This window comes from Trichechus manatus, unplaced genomic scaffold, assembly GCF_000243295.1.
Source record: "Trichechus manatus latirostris isolate Lorelei unplaced genomic scaffold, TriManLat1.0 scaffold00272, whole genome shotgun sequence".
NCBI classification, from domain to species: Eukaryota; Metazoa; Chordata; class Mammalia; order Sirenia; family Trichechidae; genus Trichechus; species Trichechus manatus.
In genome coordinates, this window is record NW_004444208.1 from 503,416 (window position 1) to 523,935 (window position 20,520).

General features: G+C 35.7%; 1 protein-coding gene across 3 annotated transcripts in view; it reads left to right on the forward strand.

The window, feature by feature from the left end:
• DYM (dymeclin) overlaps positions 1 to 20,520 on the forward strand; it is a 265,159-nt gene that overhangs the window by 155,167 nt on the left and 89,472 nt on the right. Inside the window, exon 14 of one of the 3 annotated variants that reach the window (XM_023724953.1) lies at positions 20,161 to 20,325. The exons of the other annotated variants lie outside the window; for them this stretch is intronic. Within the exon in view, the coding sequence (XP_023580721.1) occupies positions 20,161 to 20,325 (165 nt within the window). The remainder of the gene's footprint in view (positions 1 to 20,160; positions 20,326 to 20,520) is intronic. 3 annotated transcript variants of the gene reach the window in all.

The following is a 20,520-nucleotide window of genomic DNA, read 5'->3' on the forward strand; positions in this document are numbered from 1 at the left end:
AGTGTTGACATGTCGTGGGGTTGTTAACCAATGTCATAAAACAATATGTGTACTGACTGTTTAATGAGAAACTATTTGTTCTGTAAACCTTCACCTAAAGTACAATTAAAAAAAAAAAAAGATTACAGCCTTAAAAACCCTATAGGGCCGTTCTACTCTGTCCTGTAGGGTCGCTATGAGTCAGAATCGACTCGATGGCAATAGGATTGGTTTGTTTTTGGTTTGAAGATCTGGCTGAAGGAAATTTGGTAAGGGGATGCTTTAGCTGAAGCTCCCCTTGGTGGTGCTGTTGCACTATCCCAAAGAAAACATCTTTTTGATTCAAGTTTTTTTCAGCAAACATTTTATTGTACACCTCAGGTGCACCAGGCCCTGTGGTAGCCTTAGGGGAATTAATGAGACACAGTTATTGTCCTCACAGTTAAATCCTGAACGTTCACTTTCATGACATTTTCTCAAAGGTGAAAACGTAATACCTAATTTAGTTCAAGTTAGACCTGTACTTACCTGTAGACACCCTGGAGACAGTGACCATTTTGTCTAAAGATGATGTACTCACGAAGTTCTAAATTTTAAAAACATAAAACGGTATACAAATAGCGCTTAAATATATTTTCAAATACTCAGTTTCACTGTATTTAAGAAAAAGAAGACTTAAAACATCACTGAGATGCCATTTTTTATTTGTCACATTGGAAAAATTTGTAAGGTTATGTGGAAACAGACACTCTCAAACTTTGCTAGTGGGAGTGTAAATTGTTACAACCCCTACACGGAACGGTTTGGCAGTATCTCTCAAAATTCAGTGGCTCCAACAATGGGGTCAAACAGCAACAATTGTGAGGATGGCATAGGACAGGGCAATGTGTCGTTCTGTTGTACATAGGGTTGCTAGGAGTCAGAACCAACTCGAGGGCACCTAACAACAACATCAGAATTCTAAATACATTGTCCTTTGACCCAGCAGTCTTACCTATGTTTGTATAAAATGACAGTGTGCAAGTTTATTTTTTGTAATAGCAAAATGTTAGGAACAACCCAAATTTCCATCAAAAGACCTGTTTAAATAAATATGATAAATATAGTATACTGACACAGTGGGTACTGTGCAACTGTAAACAAGAGTAAGCTCTCTGGATACTGATGGGAAATTCACCAAGATCTATATTGCATGAAAAAAAACAAGGCATGGAACAATATATGTGGTATGCTGTTAGTGTAAGTAAAGGGGGGGGAAATAATATATATTTACATTTGTATTTATTTACAGAAACTCTGGAATGATAAACAAGAAGCTGATAAAAATGGTTATGGGTAGGGGAAGAGCAAGACTTCACTGGATGTTTGTCTGGTCTTGTCTTCTTTTCCGTTCTCTCCCTGTCTCTCCCCCTTCTCTTACCGTGTAAGCACCAAAGGGTCAGGGATCTTTGCTTTGTTCACTAATGTATCCCAAGTACCTATAACTATGCCTGACACATAAATAATATTTGTAGAATAAACAATTACTCAAAAATAACTCAGATAAAAAACGAAAGCAACACAGGCTCATCACAGAAAATATAGACAAGCTTAAAGACAACTGTAATGCCCACTTCCAAGCACTTCCTAAATTAATGGCTTGGTATATATTATTGTAGATTATTTTCTATTCATTTTTATGTATTTTTTATAAAAATGAGCTTTACCATATATAGAGTTTGTAAGTATTTTCCATTATATATCTATTTGTATTTTCCATTTTATATGTGTATGCGTATACACACGCACACACACCGTACTTTTATACAAGTAATGTGTGTGCCTTCTACGTTTGTTTGCCAACCGAGCACTCCCCCCTGTGAGGTATTTTCATAAGGGCACTATGCTAATTTTTTTTTTTATAGCAGCATGTAAAAAAACTGGCTTAGCGGCGCTTATGAAAATACCATGGGGAGTGGGTGCGGTTGGCAAACAGTTGTAGGAGGCTCACTTATTTGTGTAACTACATGTGTATGTATGTGTATGTGTGTATGTGTGTATATATACATGTATATGTATGTAGTCTATGTTGAGAAATATATTTCTGTAACATAATAGCTTGGAAATATTACCGAATTTATCCAAATAAAATCAGTAATGCCATTTATTTGAACATTTAAGTTGTTTGCATACATGCACTTATAGCTCTGGAAAGCAAATCCTTGTGCATGCATGGGAGACAGTATAAGATAGTGGTTAGTAATGCATTCGCTGAAGTGAGACCCACCTCTGCCTCTTGCTGTGTGAACCTAACCCTTCTGTGTTATATTTCCTCATTCATAATGTGTGGCTAATGATAGCTTCTAATTTGTAGAGTTATTGTGAGGATCAAATCAGTAAAAATATGAAAACCATTTAGAACTGTTTAGCACCTTTAAGTGTTAGCCAACTCCTTCTCCCAAATGAGCCTCAGAACCCTTCACAAGGATTTATTTGTAGCTTGCCCTTTTGGTATTGTTCCCTGAAGTGATCCCTGGGGTTGAAAACTAGAGACTCTTATGGATGGTTCACTTGATGAGATTTAGCATGAGGATATCCTGAATAAGTGACTGCAGGGGATTCCTCTCTTCCAAGGTGCACATCTAGTTCTCCTGCCCCCAGACTTCGGTGTGTCCTGGGCTTCATTAAAGTAGCAGGGAAAAGTGTTCAGAGTCTGTCTGGGGAGAGCAAGTTCTCAATGAATGACCCCTGAGTCCTTGGTTCACTTTGTTAAGTTATATTAACAAAGTCAGGATCTGTTTAGACTAATCTGACTCTACTGATGTGCGTGCTGTGGGGCAGAGCTCAGCTCTCACCTCAAAGGCAGGGAGTTTCTCAAGCCCAATCCTACAGTTGCCTTTTGGGCAGTCAGTTCAGATTTTCCCATTTACTTTCATGATGCCTTTAAAAAAGCTTTATTTTCATTTTTCATTAGTTGTTAATTAGCTCCTAGGATTCATCCTTGTCTGTTTCCCTTCCTGAGTTTCTCCATTTATAAAACAATTTCTTCTTTCCATATATTGGTTTTCTTAAAGTGGGGCATACTTGATCAGATTGAAGTAGTTTTGAAATTCAAATGACACGTTGAGAATGGCTGTTTATGTATTTTTTCCATCAGTGTATTAATGAGTATTTCATAAACCATCCAACTGTTCAGTGAAAGGTGCATTCTTGGATATTGTTTTGAGTCTCAGCTAGCCATCCCCAGAGTAGGTAACCAATCCATCCATTTTGTATTGTATGGATCCTTAATTCCTATAACATCTAAGTATCTTGTCTACTGATAAGAAGTGTGAAAGTACTCTCTAAGAATATGAAATCAAGTTTCAATCCATAGAATTTCCACTATGTGTTAGATGTTATAGAAAGTCTTCAAGGAATTGGTATTTAAAGGGGGCAAAGTGTGTATGTGGCCAACTGTAATAGAAGACAAAGTGATAAGTGACACAGAGTGCTATAGGAACATAGAAGGGAGAGGATAGAACGAAGCCTTCATGAAGTACATGGCATTTAATCGAGATCTTAAAGGATGAGTAATATTTCAGCAGCAGAACAGGAACATAACCTGTGTAACTAAAAAACATTTAACAGGCTGACAAAGAAGATGAATTGTGGAATGTGTATTAAACCGCCTGTTACTATAGAAGAATTACCTGGTTTTTGGGTTTTTTTTTTTTTTTTTTTTTTTTTTGTGGTAGTTTTTTTTGTTTTATATAAATGAATGTTTGCTTTTGAAGTTCTCTTGTCTCCCAGTTCTATTCCTTCTTCTGCCAGCAAAGTAAAATCATATAGAGGCACTATCGATTTTAGGATAGTGTTGATGTGGACCTCTTCAAAACTAGTTAGTGCTTAATGGTTTGTATTGGAGATTGGCTAAGATTCTTCTGATCATTTTTCAGCTCCAGATGTACTAGTACAGTACAAAGCATTTTAACTGCTGTTTATGTCATCATAGTTAGATCTAGACTGCCACTAACTCAGAGAACCAGGTACAAATAGATTCACCCCGCCCTGGTCCATTTTGCAAAGTGGGCATGCTCATGCTAGTAACTACAAAGGGTGTATAGCTATCTTCATATATTTCGGTTTCTTTCACATGTTTTTGTTGTTGTTAAGTGCTGTCAGTTGCTACTTATAGCGACCCTATGCACAACAGAACGAAACACTGCCCGGTCCTGCGCCATATTTACAATCGCTGTTATGCCTGAGCCCATTGTTGCAGCCACTGTGTCAGTCCATCTTATTGAGGGTCTTCCTGTGTTTTGCTGACCCTCTACTTTGCCAAGCGTGATGTCCTTCTCCAGGGACTGGTCCATCCTGATAACATGTCCAAAGTGAGACGAAGTCTCGCCACACTTGCTTCTAAGGAGCATTCTGGCTGTACTTCTTCCAAGACAGATTTGTTCGTTTTTTTGGCAGTCCATGGTGTATTCAACATTCTTCGCCACTACCATAATTCAGAGGCGTCAGTTCTTCTTCAGTCTTCTTTATTCGTTGTCCAGCTTTCACGTGTACATAGTACAGTGTAACTGTGACCTACATGTGGGCTTACCCTGGGAAAGAACTGAGATAACTCAAGTATTCAACAGTGGCTGCATACCTTAGGAAGCGTAGTAGAAGAGAATGATGGAAAATTAAGTAAGGTCCCTCCCAAATCCAAGATTCTGTGATTCTGATACCTGCTATCCTTTACTTAAGGCAGTGGTTTTCAGGGTTTGTTTTGTGTTTTCTTTTTGTAGCTCTCTGGTTTTCTGTGGTAGTGGCAACATGAATAGCGAGGGCTCTGGAACCCCTCACTTCCCCCCATAGCAGCTCTGTTCTGCTTTTATCTGTTTTACATGTTGGGCTTTCATATCTGATTTCTTCTGAAGAAACAGTTCCATTGCTTGACATGCATGCATAGATAAAATACATACATACATACACGGATAACTAAGCTGAAAACTTAAAAACACTTCTTTAAATAATGGAGTAATGAGGTTGATCTTAAGATCCCCTGATGAATGTCTCAAAAGTCAGTATATTGATCTAAGGTACTATAGCTATCTAAAACATGGATATTGTACATTAGAAAAATAGCATTTTTTACTATCATTTGTGAAGTTAATTTTTAAAAAAGCAATAATGGGTCCATTTGATTGTTTAAAATCTGTTTGCATTATTTGTAATGTATACACATTTGTCTTTTGTTTATTTCTGTGTATAGTTTATCAAGTTTTTCTGCTTGGTTCTATTACTATTCTCTCTTGTTCTCTGCGTTCTACAGAATTCTGTCTGTTAGCAGATAGAATGTGTATTCTTACAGAGAATATCTGTTTTATTAATTATAATGCATATATCTTAGGCTACCAAAGCAAGTATACTGGGTGTTTTGAATTAAATATTTAGTGCTTCATTGACTATTTCCTCTCTGGCTTCCATTAAGATCTCTAGAAATAATTCTTCTCTAATAAACCTTTTGTTTGTTTGGGGTCAATACACAGACCAATGTGGAATGAGCCATCCCTGTATTAAGGGTGTGGTATCCTTTTCTCAATGACTTGTCTAACTTTTAGTATAGGTCATTTTTGGTGAGATGTTAACACCTGTCATTGCAGGAAACACTTGTTTTGTTCCCAGATATCTGATAGTACTTCTGTTGGAAAGTAGTAATACATTTTTTATTGCTGTCATGGAATAAGAAATTTTAAAAGTAATTAGAGATTATCAAGGTCTTTACAAAGGCAAATGGTCTGTGCTTGAACAGGGCATGTAGAACTGAGCTTGGAATCCACAACCTAATTTTCTCCTTCCCTAGAATACAATTGATATATTTGACTAGCATAGATTAATGTTTGACCATTGTGATTGTGGATTTTAACTTTTTAGGACAGTTTAAACTTTTTTGAAATTATATACAGAAAAATCAACTTTTAGTGTATACTTTTTTGAATTTTGACAGACACATAGTTCTGTATGTACTACCACACTCAAAGAAAAGTTTCATCACCCTAAAATTCCCCTCTGCACGTTTCTAGTCAATCCCTCCACCCACCTGAGCCCCTTTCTGTTTCTGTTGTTTTCCCTTTTCCAGATTTATAAATTAAATCATATAAATGAAATCATGCAGTCTGTAGACTTTTGAGTCTGGCTTTGTTCTCTTATGTCTTATAAGGCATGATACATTTGAGATTGATCTGTGTTATTGCGTGTATTGTCCCTTCTTATTACTAAATAGTATTCCATTGTATGAATACTATAGTTTATCCATTTACCAGTTGAAGGACATTTGAGTTGTTTTTAGTTTGGGGTAATTATGCATGCAGCTTCCATAAATATTCATATAGAGAATTTTGTAGAAACGTATGTTATTTCTCTCAAATAAGTACGAGTGGGGATTTTGGATTATACGTTAAATGTGTGTTTGACTTTATAAGAAACTGCCAAACTCTTTCCAAAGTGACTCTAACATTTTGCATTCCTACTAGCTATGTAAGAGAGTTTCAGTTAATCCTCTTCCTCAGCAGCAATTATTATTATCTTTTTTAAAAAGCCATTATAATAGGCAATTGTATCTCTGCATGCAAGAGAATGAGGTTGAGCCCATACCTTTCACGCCATATACAAAAATGTATTTGAAATAGATCAAGGACCTAAATATAAGAATTAAAACCACAAAACTCTTAGAAGAAAACATAGGAATAAAGCTTTCCACCTTGTTCTTGAGATTCTTAGATGTGACACCAAAAGTGCAAGCAACAAAAGAAAAATAATACATAAATTGGATTTCATCAAAATTTAAAACTTTTGTGCATCAAAAGACTTTATCAATAAAGACAACCTACTAAATGGGAGTAAATATTTAGTAACCATATATCTGATAAAGGTTTAATGTGCAGAATATACAGAGAACTACAACTCAACAGCAAAAAAACAAACAACCCAATTAAGAAATGCACAAGGATTTGAACAGACAGTTCTCCAAAGAAGATATACAAATGGCCAATAAGCACATGAAAAGATGTTCAGTGTCATTAGTTACTAGGGAAATGCTGATCAAAACCACAGTGAGACACCACTTCACCCCCGCTAGGATGGCTATTATCAGAATAATAGAAAATAAGTATCAGTGAGGATGTGGAGAAATTGGAACTCTTGTGCATTGTTGGTGGGAGTGTAAAATGGTGCAGATGCTGTGGAAAATCAAGGTAAACAGAATTACCATATGACGCAGCTATTCCACTCCTAAGCGTACAACCAAAAGTCTTGAAAGCAGATACTCAAACAGATAGTTGTACACCAGTGTTCATTGCAGCAGTATTCACAGTAGCCCAAATGGGGAAATAACACAAGTGTCCATCAACAGATGAATGAATAAATAAAACATGGTATATACATACTGTTTTAGTCATCTAGTGCTGCTATAGCAGAAATACCACAAGTGGATGGCTTGAACAAACAGAAGTTTATTCTCTCACAGTCTAGTAGACTAGAAGTCTGAATTCAGGGCACCAGCTCCAGGGGAATACTTTCTGTCTGTCAGCTCTGGAGGAAGGTCCTTGTCATCAATCTTTCCTTGGTCTAGGAGCTTCTCCACCCAGGCACCCCAGGTCCAAAGGATGCACTCTGCTCCCAGCACTGCTTTCTTGGTGGAATGAGGACCCCCTGTCTCTCTACTCACTTCTCTCTTTTATATTTCAAAAGAGATTGACTCAAGACACAATCCAATCTTGTAGATTGAGTCCTCCATCATTAACAAAACTGCCACTAATCCCATCTCATCAGCATAATAGAGACAGGATTTACAACACATAGGAAAATCACATCAGATGACAAAATGGTGGACAATCACACAATACTGGGAATCATGGCCTAGCCAGAATGATACACGTGTTTTGGGGGGATACAATTCAATCCACGACACATACAATGGAATATTACTCGTTTCTAAAAAGGAATGAAATTCTAATACATGTTGTGACATGAATGAACCTTGAAAACATTATGCTGAGTGAAATAAGTCAGACACAAAAGGACGAATATCGTATGATCCCACTTACATGAAATATCTTAAAACAGGCAAATGCTTAAAGACAAAAGTTTATTTTGTTATTGATTACCAGGAACTGGGGAAGAGAGAAATGGAGAGTTGTTACTTAAGGGATTCTAAGTTTCTATTTGGGGTAATGAAAAATTTTGGAAATACATAGTGATGATAGTTGACCAACATGATGAATGTAGTCAGCCCTCCATATCCGTAGGCTCTGCATCTGTGGATTCAACCAACAGTGGATTGAAAATACTCAGAAAAAGAAAAAAAACTTTCAAAAAGCAAAACTTGAATTTGCCACATGCTGAGCACTACACTAAATCCACGTGAACAAAGTGATGTGTAGGCATACCATTCTGTAGCCTCCCGCCGTTTCACAGATCCTTAGTCTCTCTCCAGCACTGGTTGTTTAAGCATTGTTCGGCTTGCGTCTTGTCGTTATCCCCTAAACAACACAGTACTGGTAACAACTATTTACACAGCATTTACATTGTATTAGGTATTATAAGTAATCTGGAGATGATTTGTATACAAGAGGATGTTTGTAGGTTATATGCAAATACTATGCCATTTTATATAAGGGACTTGAGCACCTGCAGATTTTGGTATCTGCTGGGGTCCTGAAACCAGTCCCCCATGGATACCAAGGGGCAACTATAATTAGTCACTGAATTATACACTTAAAAATGGTTAAAATGGCAAATTTTTTGTTACATGTATTTTATCACAATAAAAATTTTTAACCCCCTTCCCCCAAAGCCATTCTGATACATTCTGATTTAGTGGTATCTCATTGTGGTGGTAATTTGCATTTCCTTAATGACTAATAATGAGCATCTCTTCATGTGCTTATTGGCCATCCATATATCTTCTTTGGTGAAATGTCTATTCAGATGTTTTGTCCTTTTTAAATTGTGTTGTTTGGGCTTTTTATTTTGACTTTTGAGGATTATTTATATATTTTGCTTACAAGTCCTTTTCCAGCATGTATTTTGCAAATACGTTCTACCAGTCTGTGACTTGTCTTTTCTCTTAACAGTGTCTTTCAGAGGAAGTTATTTTGATGAAGTTTGATTTATCACTTTTTTCTTTTATGGATCATGCTTTTGATGTTTATCTAAGAACTTTTTGCCTATCCCAAGGTCACAAATTTTTTTTTCCTATGTTTTCTTCTAGAAGCTTGATAGTTTTAGGTTTTATGTTTAGATCTGTGATTCATTTTGAGTTAATTTTTGTTTATGGCATGAGGTATTAGTCAATGTTCACTTTTTACACATGAATATATAATTATTTCAGCACCATTTGTCAAAAAGAGAGTCCTTTGTCCATTGAGTTTGTTGATTGTGGCATACCAGCAATTGATTTTTAAAGTATTGGTGGAGATGAGCCTTTCGCCAACAGTGTCCCTCTTACTTATCACCTGTAATAATGTAATAATGGATAAAACAAATTTAATAAATCAAAAATGATAAAATTGGCAAACTTACGAACTCCCTACTCTCTTTTTGAGAGATTGACCTAACCGTCACATGTACAGGGGTATTGTGAACCGTACTTCTCTCCCACCCACAATATACATCTGAGCCTCAGCCTTGTAACTTTAAGAGGACATGAGCAGCCTTGGCTGGTCCCCATTCCTTCTTCCTCTAGATTTCTGCTCTGTGGTGGTCTGACAATTACGATCTGAAACACAATTGCAAATTATTAAAGCCACGTTTTTACTTTTATAAATGGATTCAGTGTTGAAATGATAGATTTTAATCATCAAAGCATTTTTTTTTTAACCGAAGAATTTTGCTGAAAACAGCCAGGGTCACTTCCAGGTGGCTAGAAGGGTGTTTAAAATAAGGCTGCACCTCTACGCAGTTGAAGCGTGAAGGAAAAATTGCTCTGTGTCCTGGAGAATAACAATTTGTACAGCAGATTTTGAATATACCTCATATATCTTGCCATTTTAGAAAAGAGTAAGGCCTTCTGTTCCTTTTTTATATTGTTCTTGGATACTACTAACGTACTCTAAGAAGTCATTGAGGATATTTAAAATTGTGGTTCGAATGTGAAGGTAGAGTTTGGAGGAACATTTTTTGAAAACCTTCTAATTCTGCTTGTCCTAATAGTGTTTTTAAAACATACCACGACGTCAGAGATTGTGTTTTTATTTATTCTTCCACCTCATCTTTCAGGTCTCAGCCTTCCTCCGAGAAACCTCTGCTGATGTTTTTTTCTGCCCCTTCAACTTAGGTTTAGGTCTCCCCTTCTCCACCACCATCCTCCCCACACTGCATTATATTCAATTTCTGAGGAGGGAGACAGGTAATAGACAAGTAAACAAATGAACTAGGGGGTTCAGATAAGTGTAAATTAAGACAGGATGGCGTGAGAGTGACAAGGGAGCTTACTTTAGATTGGTTGGCCCAAGAAGTCCTCTTTAAGGAGGTACGAGGTATATTGCAAGTAATTTTTTTCTAATGATGAAGTAACTGTTTCTTTTTGTAATATAAATTAGAATGGATTCAAAGTAACCCTGTACGCATCACTGTAGTTCACTTGTATGCCAGTATGCTTTTCTGAGTGGGGAAAGAAAGAGTGCAGATCGAGGCAGCTCCTTGGAAAATGTACAGAGGAGCGTGTTAGAAGTGTAAGGCATCTATCATGTTTCTCGTAGCAGAAGAATTGTCGAAAACAGCTGGTCTGTATGATCTTTAAGTTTTCTTTCTGTTTTGAGTTCTCCATTTCAAGTGACGAGCGAAATTGAAGCAAGCAGAAATGCCTGTCTGCTGCTATTGCTCTTCTCACATCAACGGCCAATCAAGTGGGTCCGCATCATCTAGGCTGCTCGCCTCAGCCCTGAGGAGAGGAGAGTTCGCTGAGCCCACAGGGAAGGGGTCGTGTAACTGTACTATATCATTTTCTCATGTGATTGCATGGAAACACGTCTTGCCCACTTACTGGTTTTTTTCTCCTGATACTTAATTTCTTTCTAGTCCACGGTACTCTCTTCTGCCCCTATTCTTATAACTCTTATTGTCATAGATTTATTTTGTTGATTTGTAAATATATGGAATTGTGATATATTTTTATGTTGTTTTCTTGCTGTTTAACTTCCAGTATGTTTATATGTTGAATCATCAACTAGATTACTGAGTAATGAGTAACTATTGATTTAACTTTCTTACAGATTACACACAAAATAGAGATGAGAAGGAAGGCTAAAGGATCTGTTAACTGTTAACAGATGCTAGATAAATAAGCATCTGTGTCCCCTCGATCATGATATAGGTCTTCCTTGTACCCTGTTTTCTCCCATGATACAGGTTTTCCTTGCACCCTGTTTTCTCCCTCCATGAGTGGTCACAAAACAAGCACTGTGCTCTGCCCTCCTACCCACAATAAACTCTTTTTCCCCTCTCTTGTGATCTCTTGCATCCCATCTTTCCCATTTCGTACATCCAACAGTTACAGCTTTTGCCTTAAAAAGATTATGTAGGCTTTCATGAAGTACCTAGTTCGGGAGGTTGGTCCAAAATAATCTATAACAATTCAGAGAATGAATAAAGTGATAAATAGCAAGGTCTTCAGAACTATTGTAGGATGATCAACTGTGAGGTTAATCAGGTCATTCCAGTCCTGGGTTGCTATGAGTCGGAATCGACTCGACAGCGACGGGTTTGGTTTTGGTTTTTTTATTCCACAGGAAGAAAATTTTGTTTCGTTTAGATCCAGGTGGTGGGATAAGAGTGGATTAAAATGGCTGAACATTTTGTGCTTCTGCAAGGTGTTTAAATCATGGGATTCTTTTAAGGTTTAAAAAAAATTAGCAATTCAGGCCTTAGAGAGGTTACTAGATAACTTCCTGTTGCCTTGGTTTATAGACCTTTGCTCATTCCTAAGGAAGGAAGTAATTTTATGTTTTTGGTTATGACTCTAAATCCTAGCCCAGCCTAAAGTGTGATTGTCAGCCTAATATAAGGGTAATTATGATACTTCGAAATTTTCATAAACAAGATAACTTGGGGATCATTGAATATAGAACATGAATTTTTGTCAGTTTTTCATCTTTTGTCGGGGAATCAGTAAATATGTGGGCTTTCTTATGCCAGGCACTGTGCTAGGTGCTTGGGAAACAAAAATAAAACATTGAGGACCTGCCTTCAAAGAGCTTATGTTTGAGATGAGAGATGGTTAGAAAGACAACAAAATATATTTATAGCTAAGTCATATATTGGCAATAAGCATAAGGTACAATGGAAGCTTAGAAGATACACCAAAATGTACCTGAAACAATCAGAGAAAGCGCTATAGAAGGAGTTGCATTCAAAGCAGCTTTTAACAGGAGTAGACATTTTTCAGAAGGAAGAGGAGATTGAGTTGAGCATTCCAGATCTTTGGCAGCTGGTGGGAAGATGTAGGGCAAGAGAATGCATGGCCCATCTTTTCCCCCAGGAAGAGGTGTCCTGATGTGTTCGTCAGTTACTATGACAGTCAGCCTAACACTTCAGTGAGGCTGGTTAGAGCACAGTGCTAGTGAGCCCAGGATCAGGCTTTTCATCTCCACCCACCCACGCCAGTGAACTTCAATTTCATGATGACCACATTCCTGTAACAGACAGTACCAGTAATCCTTCCCTGCCAGCTCACAGATGTGGATTTAGTGTGTGTCACCACACCCATGGTGGGTGAAAGAGTGAGGGAGTGTGGATATTTCCGTGTATATCCATGACCACAATTGAAAAATGACTCCTAGATGGTCTTCTGATGATGAGTTACTGGCATAATTTCTGTATATGAAGACTTGTTGTTATTTTTATTGGGGCCAATAGAGTTTCAACTCTTACGATTATATAATATTTTATTTTGTGCTCTGCTACAGAAAGGATGTGATATAAATATTTAATCAGTCTCAGCAGAATTGTCCTTTTTCATGGCTCCAGATAATCTAACTTCACTGACCTAATACGTGTGGCATGTATGTTGAAGAATCAGAATTCAGGTTTTTCAGAAGACTTTTACAATGGCTATAAATCTTTCTATGCCTTTTTGTCAAGAGGGAGTTCATAAAGTATAATGACTTTAAAAGTGAGTAAGCTCTTGGATGGTCATAAAATAGGCTGAATATGCTATTTTATTCCTATTTATTGGTGAATCCAGACTTTCCATTACGTTCTTAGTGTTTATGTTCTGGATTATTCAGAGTAGACAGATATGCGTGGACTGGTATCAAAATCTAGAATATGGTCGTTAATGTCTCCTGAAGACTAGAGTTTTAATGACAAGATCTCTTAATTTTCCCAACTGAAGTGTAAAGATAAATTTAAAAAATTTCAGGCTGAGTTTCGTGCCTTCGATAGCTATTTTTGTAATGAGCATGTGCTGTGGATCTTTTTTCCCCCCTTCAATCAACTCCACCCCCACTGGAACCAATTTGGTGTCTGTGGGAGTCATCATTTTAATGTGTGCTCTGTCAATCCACCATTTCCCCTGGCACAAGGAGGAACATGACACATTGAAATACTTTTTTAAATATAAATTGCAAACGAATTCAATCAAGAAATTATTTTCAAGTAAATTTTGTTTCTTTCCTTCTGATATTTCCACCAGTGTTCCCGTCATCCTAACTCTTAAGTCCATGAAAAAAAGTTTTAGAAGGGAACTTGGAATGAATGTCCGCATTTGTGGATTATTGGACCTCGCTTATTAGACCACAAGTAGAGCAGACAGCAACATGCTATCAACATATTTAAACTACAACTTAAAGCCATATAGCATAACTGTGCATTGCTGGGAACCAGGCCAGCTCCTGCCATATTGGGCATTTGTAGAGCAAATGTCTGTAATGGAGAGCCATGACAAGATTTCTTTTTAAATAGTTGCTTTGTGTGAAGTCAAAAGACTTTTTTTTTATAAAAAATATGTATGGCATGTAGAAAGGAATGCTGGTAATAAACTGATCTGTTTATCCACACCAGTAAATGTAGATTGTAACGTCATCTTTAAAGCAAGGGACGGTGGTATTTTTTATGAGTACCATGTAAGTTTCCATCTGCTTAGTCAAATATGTTTAGATACCTAGTGCATCTGACCCTGGCTGTTTACAAAGCTTCTCTTTTTTTTTTTTTTTTTTTTGAGTGCCTTGTCCCCTTTGCTTTGGTAGTATATGGAAATCAGTGCCTTTAACTACTTTGTTTTCTGTAAAGAGGATAATAAGATTTTATAAACTAATCTGTGTAAACTGTGATCCAGTCTTCAAAGACAAGTCGAAGTTCTCAAAAACATTCTTGGAAATAGTTTATCTCTTAAAAATAATATGATTAATACTATGGTTACTGCCAAACTTATATCTGATTGTAACAAATGTTTTAAAATCAGGAAACAAGTAATTTGACAAAATAATCATAAAATTGATATCTATAATATTTTGCTAGTGTTGCTTCTAAAAATATTAAAGTTTTAGGTCTCTGTTGATACATGTATATGCCAAAATAAGTGACTAATTTAGGATGAAAGTGCTTATTGGAAGATTTTTAAATCAGCAGAGAATTTTATTGAATTTCAAGTTTCAGTGGTAGTATCAATTTTAATTGGTTAAAAAATTTATTATGCTGCAAATCTAGAGAATTTCTTATTCTAAATTTTTTTAGCAATTGAGATAATAAAACAAATCGCAGAAAAAAGTTTGTTATTTTTCTATTTTTGAAGAGGAATTTTATTATTATTATTACAGTCTATTACTTGTTAGATCTAGCAGTGGGATATTAGGTCATTTCATCCCTTCTGAGCTAGTACTGGATTGTTCCTTTCAATATGTTTTCCAGTGCTTGGGCCAGTCTGTTAATCCTTCATCATGCTAGAGATTCCCAGGATGTTCATTGCTGGCAGTAGATTCAGCTCCAGGAAAAATGGCTTCTACTGCCAAGGAGTTAAATGATTCAAGGTGGTCTTCTACCACTGTTGTGTAGTTTCCTGACATCCATCCCAGACTTCCCTTGGCTTATTTTCTTGGATATCCTTGGATATCCATATTGTATTGAATGTTTTATACTGTGTAAAATTGTGTGTGTGTGTGTGTATGTGTGTACACTATTTTATAAATTCTTTGATTTGCAAAAATATCCACTGGAATTGCAAAGTTAAGTAGTTGCAAGAGAAACAGTATGGCGCACAAGCCCAAAATATTTCCTGTCTGACCATTTAAGAAAAAGTTTGTAGATCCCTAATTTAGAGTACTTCCTCCTTCCTTCCTTCTTTCCTTTTTTTCCTCCTTCCTTCCTTTTTTTCCCCTCTTTATTTAAACATATCTTTGACTAGTTGAAGAACAGGTCAGTTGTCTAACAGAATATCTACCATTCTGGATTTGTCTGTTTGCTTCTCCATGTCTTTTAATTTTTTCACCTATTCTCTACTTCTCCTATAAAATGAAAGTTAATTCCAGAGGCTAGATTAGATTCAGTTTTTTGTTTGTTTGTTTGTTTGTAAAAACACTTCATAAGTTCTCCTATCTTAGGATATATTGCATCATATCAGGAGACGTGGAATGTCTAATTGTCCTAGAGATCCTAAGATTGATCCGTGTATTCAGGTGGTAATAGCACAATCCCTTCATTCTAAATTTCAGCATGGTTCTTTCTTCCAATTGTTTCATCCATTGATGATCTTTACCTAAATTGGCGACTTCACTACAGACTGTAAAATGGCAATTTTCTAATTATAATAGTGCATGCATATTTGTTAGGTGAAATTCTTCGGCAAAGAAGAATTTTCCCTCATCAGTTGGAAAGACAAGATTAATGCTTAATTCTCTCCTTTTAATATTTAAGTTTCTGAAAAAGGAATTAGTGCTCTTGTTACCTCCAGTAGTAACTCAGTGCCTTTTTGTTTTTTGTTTGTTAGTTTTATTTTATTATGAGCACTGAGATTTTCGTGTATATTCTTTGTGTTTCAATCACTTCGGTCAGTCTGTATTTCAATCACTTGTTCATCTTTGTCCAGTGGGAACACCTTATGTTGTCTCTTATGTCATTTTGAGAGGATCCCGTTTGTCTTTGGTGGTTTCTTTGCTTTCTCGCTTTTAGACCAACAGGATGTCTCAGGCTCATCTTGTACATCTCCTGTCTAAGACTTGGAAACAGCCATTCTTCCAAGGAGGATACTTGGTTTCTTTTAGTGAGAATAATATTTTAAAACCACAATTTGGATCATAGGTGGTGGAGGTGCTCATTGCTACGAAGTTTGTTGTTTCTTTAGCTCTCTTTGGTGGACAAATCTATGAAAATATATATTTTTGGAAAAAAAAAGAGGTCATGTTGTTATTTCTGATTAAAATCGAACATTTTTAACATAAATTCTATGATTTGATTTTTCGAACATTAATACAATACTTTTTTCTCTTTATTTTACTATATATGTAGAAGTAGATATATAGTTGTTTGAAAATAATATTGATATTACTACAAATACCAAGTCTTAATGAATGAAGTTTAGAGTTTTTTTGTACCTCTGTTTGTCCTTGGAACATAAACCACTGAGTATGTGTAGTTAATTCTGCATTTTAAAGTTATTCAAAGTAATTCTTTTCTATACCCAGTTGTGTTACCACTTGATACACAATTAAATTCATTTGTTTCCAGTTTGGAGGTTTGTTTTTTTTTTTCCATTTTGATTCACCTTTAATTTTTTTAATATGTGTAATTTTAAGCTGCATTAATAGAAGATAATCTTATCAGCATGGTCCAAAACACAGCACATCTAAAATACATTCACTTCTTGTAGCCATATTTTAACAATGGCTGGTGGTGTACCAAGGATGAGTGGTTCACCCTGGATCTGGATGTAGCCAGTAAGGCGATGTATTGTCTGTAAAGAATTTTAGAACTATAATAAAACTAACTAAAAGTTGGTCTGCGTTTTTATTACCACTATGCACCAGTAATTCAAAGTACTATTAGTGATAAAATACTCTTCCCTGCCCTTGGTGTGCTGCTGAGAAGCATATTGATCAGTGTGAGTATCCAGAGGAGAATAATAAGATTGATGAAGAATCTAGAAACCATGGTCCATAGAGATGAAAGAACAGATGTTTAATATGAAAAGGCAAGGAAAGATTAAGAGGTTCACAGGTTTCTTCATGTATTTAAAGGCTGTCATAGGGAAAAAAGTTAGACTTTGTATATATAATGCCAGATGCCATAACTGGGTAGAAGTTATAGGAAAACAGGATTTAGTTTATTATAAGGAAAAAAGTTCTTAATTGTTAGACCTATCTGTGGAATTGGGCTATTTCCCAAATTAGAGAGTACCCTTTGACTTAAAGATGTATAGTGAGAGCAGTAAGAACATCTAGCCAGGAGTATGTAGAAGGACATTCTGCGGTGGGTAGAAGATTGAGCAAGGTGACCTCTTGTGCTCTCCCAGCCCTGTGATGCTGAGATCACAGTGCCCCATTAGCAGTCGTTCTTTTTTTTTTACATTTTAAATACTTACATAGTCACATCAACCAGTCTTTTTCCTTATTCCTACCTCTCCTACTCCCCGTTTTATTCTTCTGGTTCTTTTCTGGATTTATTTTTAACATGCAACTCTAATTCATTTGGAATTTAGTTTGGTTTGCAGTTTACGATAAATTTCTAGCCTTTTTCTTCCTTCAAATATGTAGACAGTTTTTCCAGAGACACATGAAAAACTCCTCTCCCTTCCAAAGTTTAAATGTCACCTTTATCACATTCTAGATTTTGTTTCTGGGTTTTCTGTTATTTTATTGATTCATGTGTCTATTCTTCTAGTACCATTTATTTTTATTGTTATTGCCTTGTGTATTTCAACATAAGGTTAGATCACTCATTACTTTTCTTTTTCGAAGTTTTCTTAGCTCTTTTTACCTTTTTTTCTGTACACAAATTCAGTACTTTCATTTTATGAATTTGTGGCATGGGGATAATGTGAATGGGCTTCAGGGGCTCTGAAGATCTTGAAATTTTATATAAGATTTTGTATGTATGTATGACTTGCTATATTTTTCTGTAGGGGAGTTTCATGTCGGACAGTTAAACAAAAAAATTAGAAAACACTGTAAGAGAGTTACTTTGTCACGATTAAAGAATTTTTCTATTGAGATTTTGAATCTATGGAGGATAATGACATCCTTCATAATATTTTGTCTCCCCATCCAGGGACATGCTGGTGTCTCTTCATTTAGTCAAGTTTCTGTTTATGCCCAACAGTAAATTTTTATAATTTTCTTTATATAAATCCTAAATATTTCTTATTAATGTAATTTCTTGGTGTTTTATATTTACTAATGGACCTGCAAAGAAGCTTTTGTTTAAAGAAAAAGAAAAATGGAGATTGGAAATTGAGACACAGAATATTCTGGATAATCCATAGTTTAAACTCCTCCTGATAATCTTATTGTTCTTTGAAAGTTCTTTAAATATATAAATAATGAAGAAAATAAGTATGTAAAAAGTCACTATGAAAATGTTATTAATTTCATTGTCAAAGTACTGTAAAATACATTATTAAAAAGCCTGACTCTGGGGTCTTTCTTAAGCATCATTTTTTTTCCGTGTTGTTTTGGGATTTTTCACAGACTTAAATGTTGTTCTAAAACAGAACATTTTCATAATTTATTTTGGTGAAGCACAACCATATCAAATAACATTTTAGAACTATACATTGCATAATCTTGAACATTTTCATATAAGAAGGCACTGAGGAGATCTTATTTTTTGTGAAAGTGAGACTCTTAAGTAACAGTGACTGTTTTCAGTGGGATAGCTCCGGACCACATTTGCTTATTTCCCACGCTGTAGTTTTTTTTGATGTCCCAAGCTTTAACTATAGAGGTCAGAATGACATTTTAGGGCCCTAGATTTGAATGTCATAATATTAAAATGGATATTATTTGGTTTATCAAAGGGACTAGTTCTATTTTTTTTTTTATTAAATACAAAATACATCAGTTTTTCATGTTTAATATCATATTCATTTTTAACCTCTTATTTTGACATTGCAGACTTACAAAAATGTTAAAGAATAGTATAAAGAATTTTCATTTACCCTTAAGTCAGATTCCCCATATGTTAAAATTTTGCCACATTTGCTTTATCATTGTCTCTCCTTTTTTTTTGAAATATATGAGAATAAGTTTGTAGATATGATGTACCTTTACCACTAAGTAGTTCATATTAACTGTGATCACTTGTTTAAGGTGGTAATGAGTCACATTCAATGCTTAGCACAGTTCCTACATGCGGTAGATAGTAAATACTATTTGGCTGATTTGTTTTTGTTGGTTGGTTGATTAGTTGGTTGGCTGAATAGATGAGTGGATTGTCCATTTATGGAAATTTGCCCATTTCAGATGTTTTACTCTATTAGTTTTCTTTTGAGCTCAACACACTTTAAAAATCACTTACTGCCCACTTGCCAACTTGATATACTTTTAATATGGTTCTCTAAACATGGTTCTCATAGACTGGTAGTCTAGGCATATCACTGATGGGTTTACTGTTTTGTTGCTTTACCTTGTCAGCTTGATTTTACCTCTTCCTCTTTCAAACTTGTTATTTTTCAATGACCTGAAATGTGGCACCAGCGAGTCTGTTCTAATAATAACAATGATAATAGTAATAATTCCTCATTATTATTTTACTTTTTTGTAATATCATTTCAACATTTTGGAGTAATTTTAAGTTTTCATTTCTGTGTTGTGACTTGTGGAACTGAGGCTTAGGGAGTTCAAATACCCACGATTATAAAGTTGCCAATGGATGAGCTAGACCTTAGATTCAAGTTTTCTGACTCCTAATTCAGTATTCTCTCTCTCATAGCATCTGCCATATTGCTGTACTATTAGTGCCTATCTGCCAGGAATGTATTTGTAATACTGTAAAGAGAAAATATCTTACATCACTTTGCTCTACCAAGCCAAATTTCATATGTTTAACTAATGGCACCATCGTATTTTGAAACTTTCCCCCTGCCAATATATCTTTTTTTATGTTCTCTTTTAACAGTTGTTTTTTTCTCTGGCACCACCTACTGAAGATACACAAAAAGCTTTGGGGACGTAAAGAATGATTTATTTTTTCAAAGGAAAACTCTCTTTCTGTTTTTCTCCCTTTACCTTTGTCTTTCAGTTATACCTGCCGCCACTTGCGGAGATATGTTTATGTGTTGGACAAACTGTATTTCCCCCACTCTCACTGTTCTACGCTTCAGCATTGCTTCTCGACCCTCAGTGACAATGGAGAGGAACTCTTGTCTTTAACTTGCTCTCACATTCTCAGATCCTATGCTTCCAGGTTATTAACCTCTGCTGTCCACTTACTGCATGCTGCATGCTGCATATGACTGATGATTGCATGTTTTAGTGGTACACATGGCACTATAATGGCTAAAGAGAACATTTGTATTTGAAATGATACATAATAATACTTTAAAATAATGTCTGGGATTTGTTTCCTTACAAATGTCATCGTTAAGTACTTTATATTATG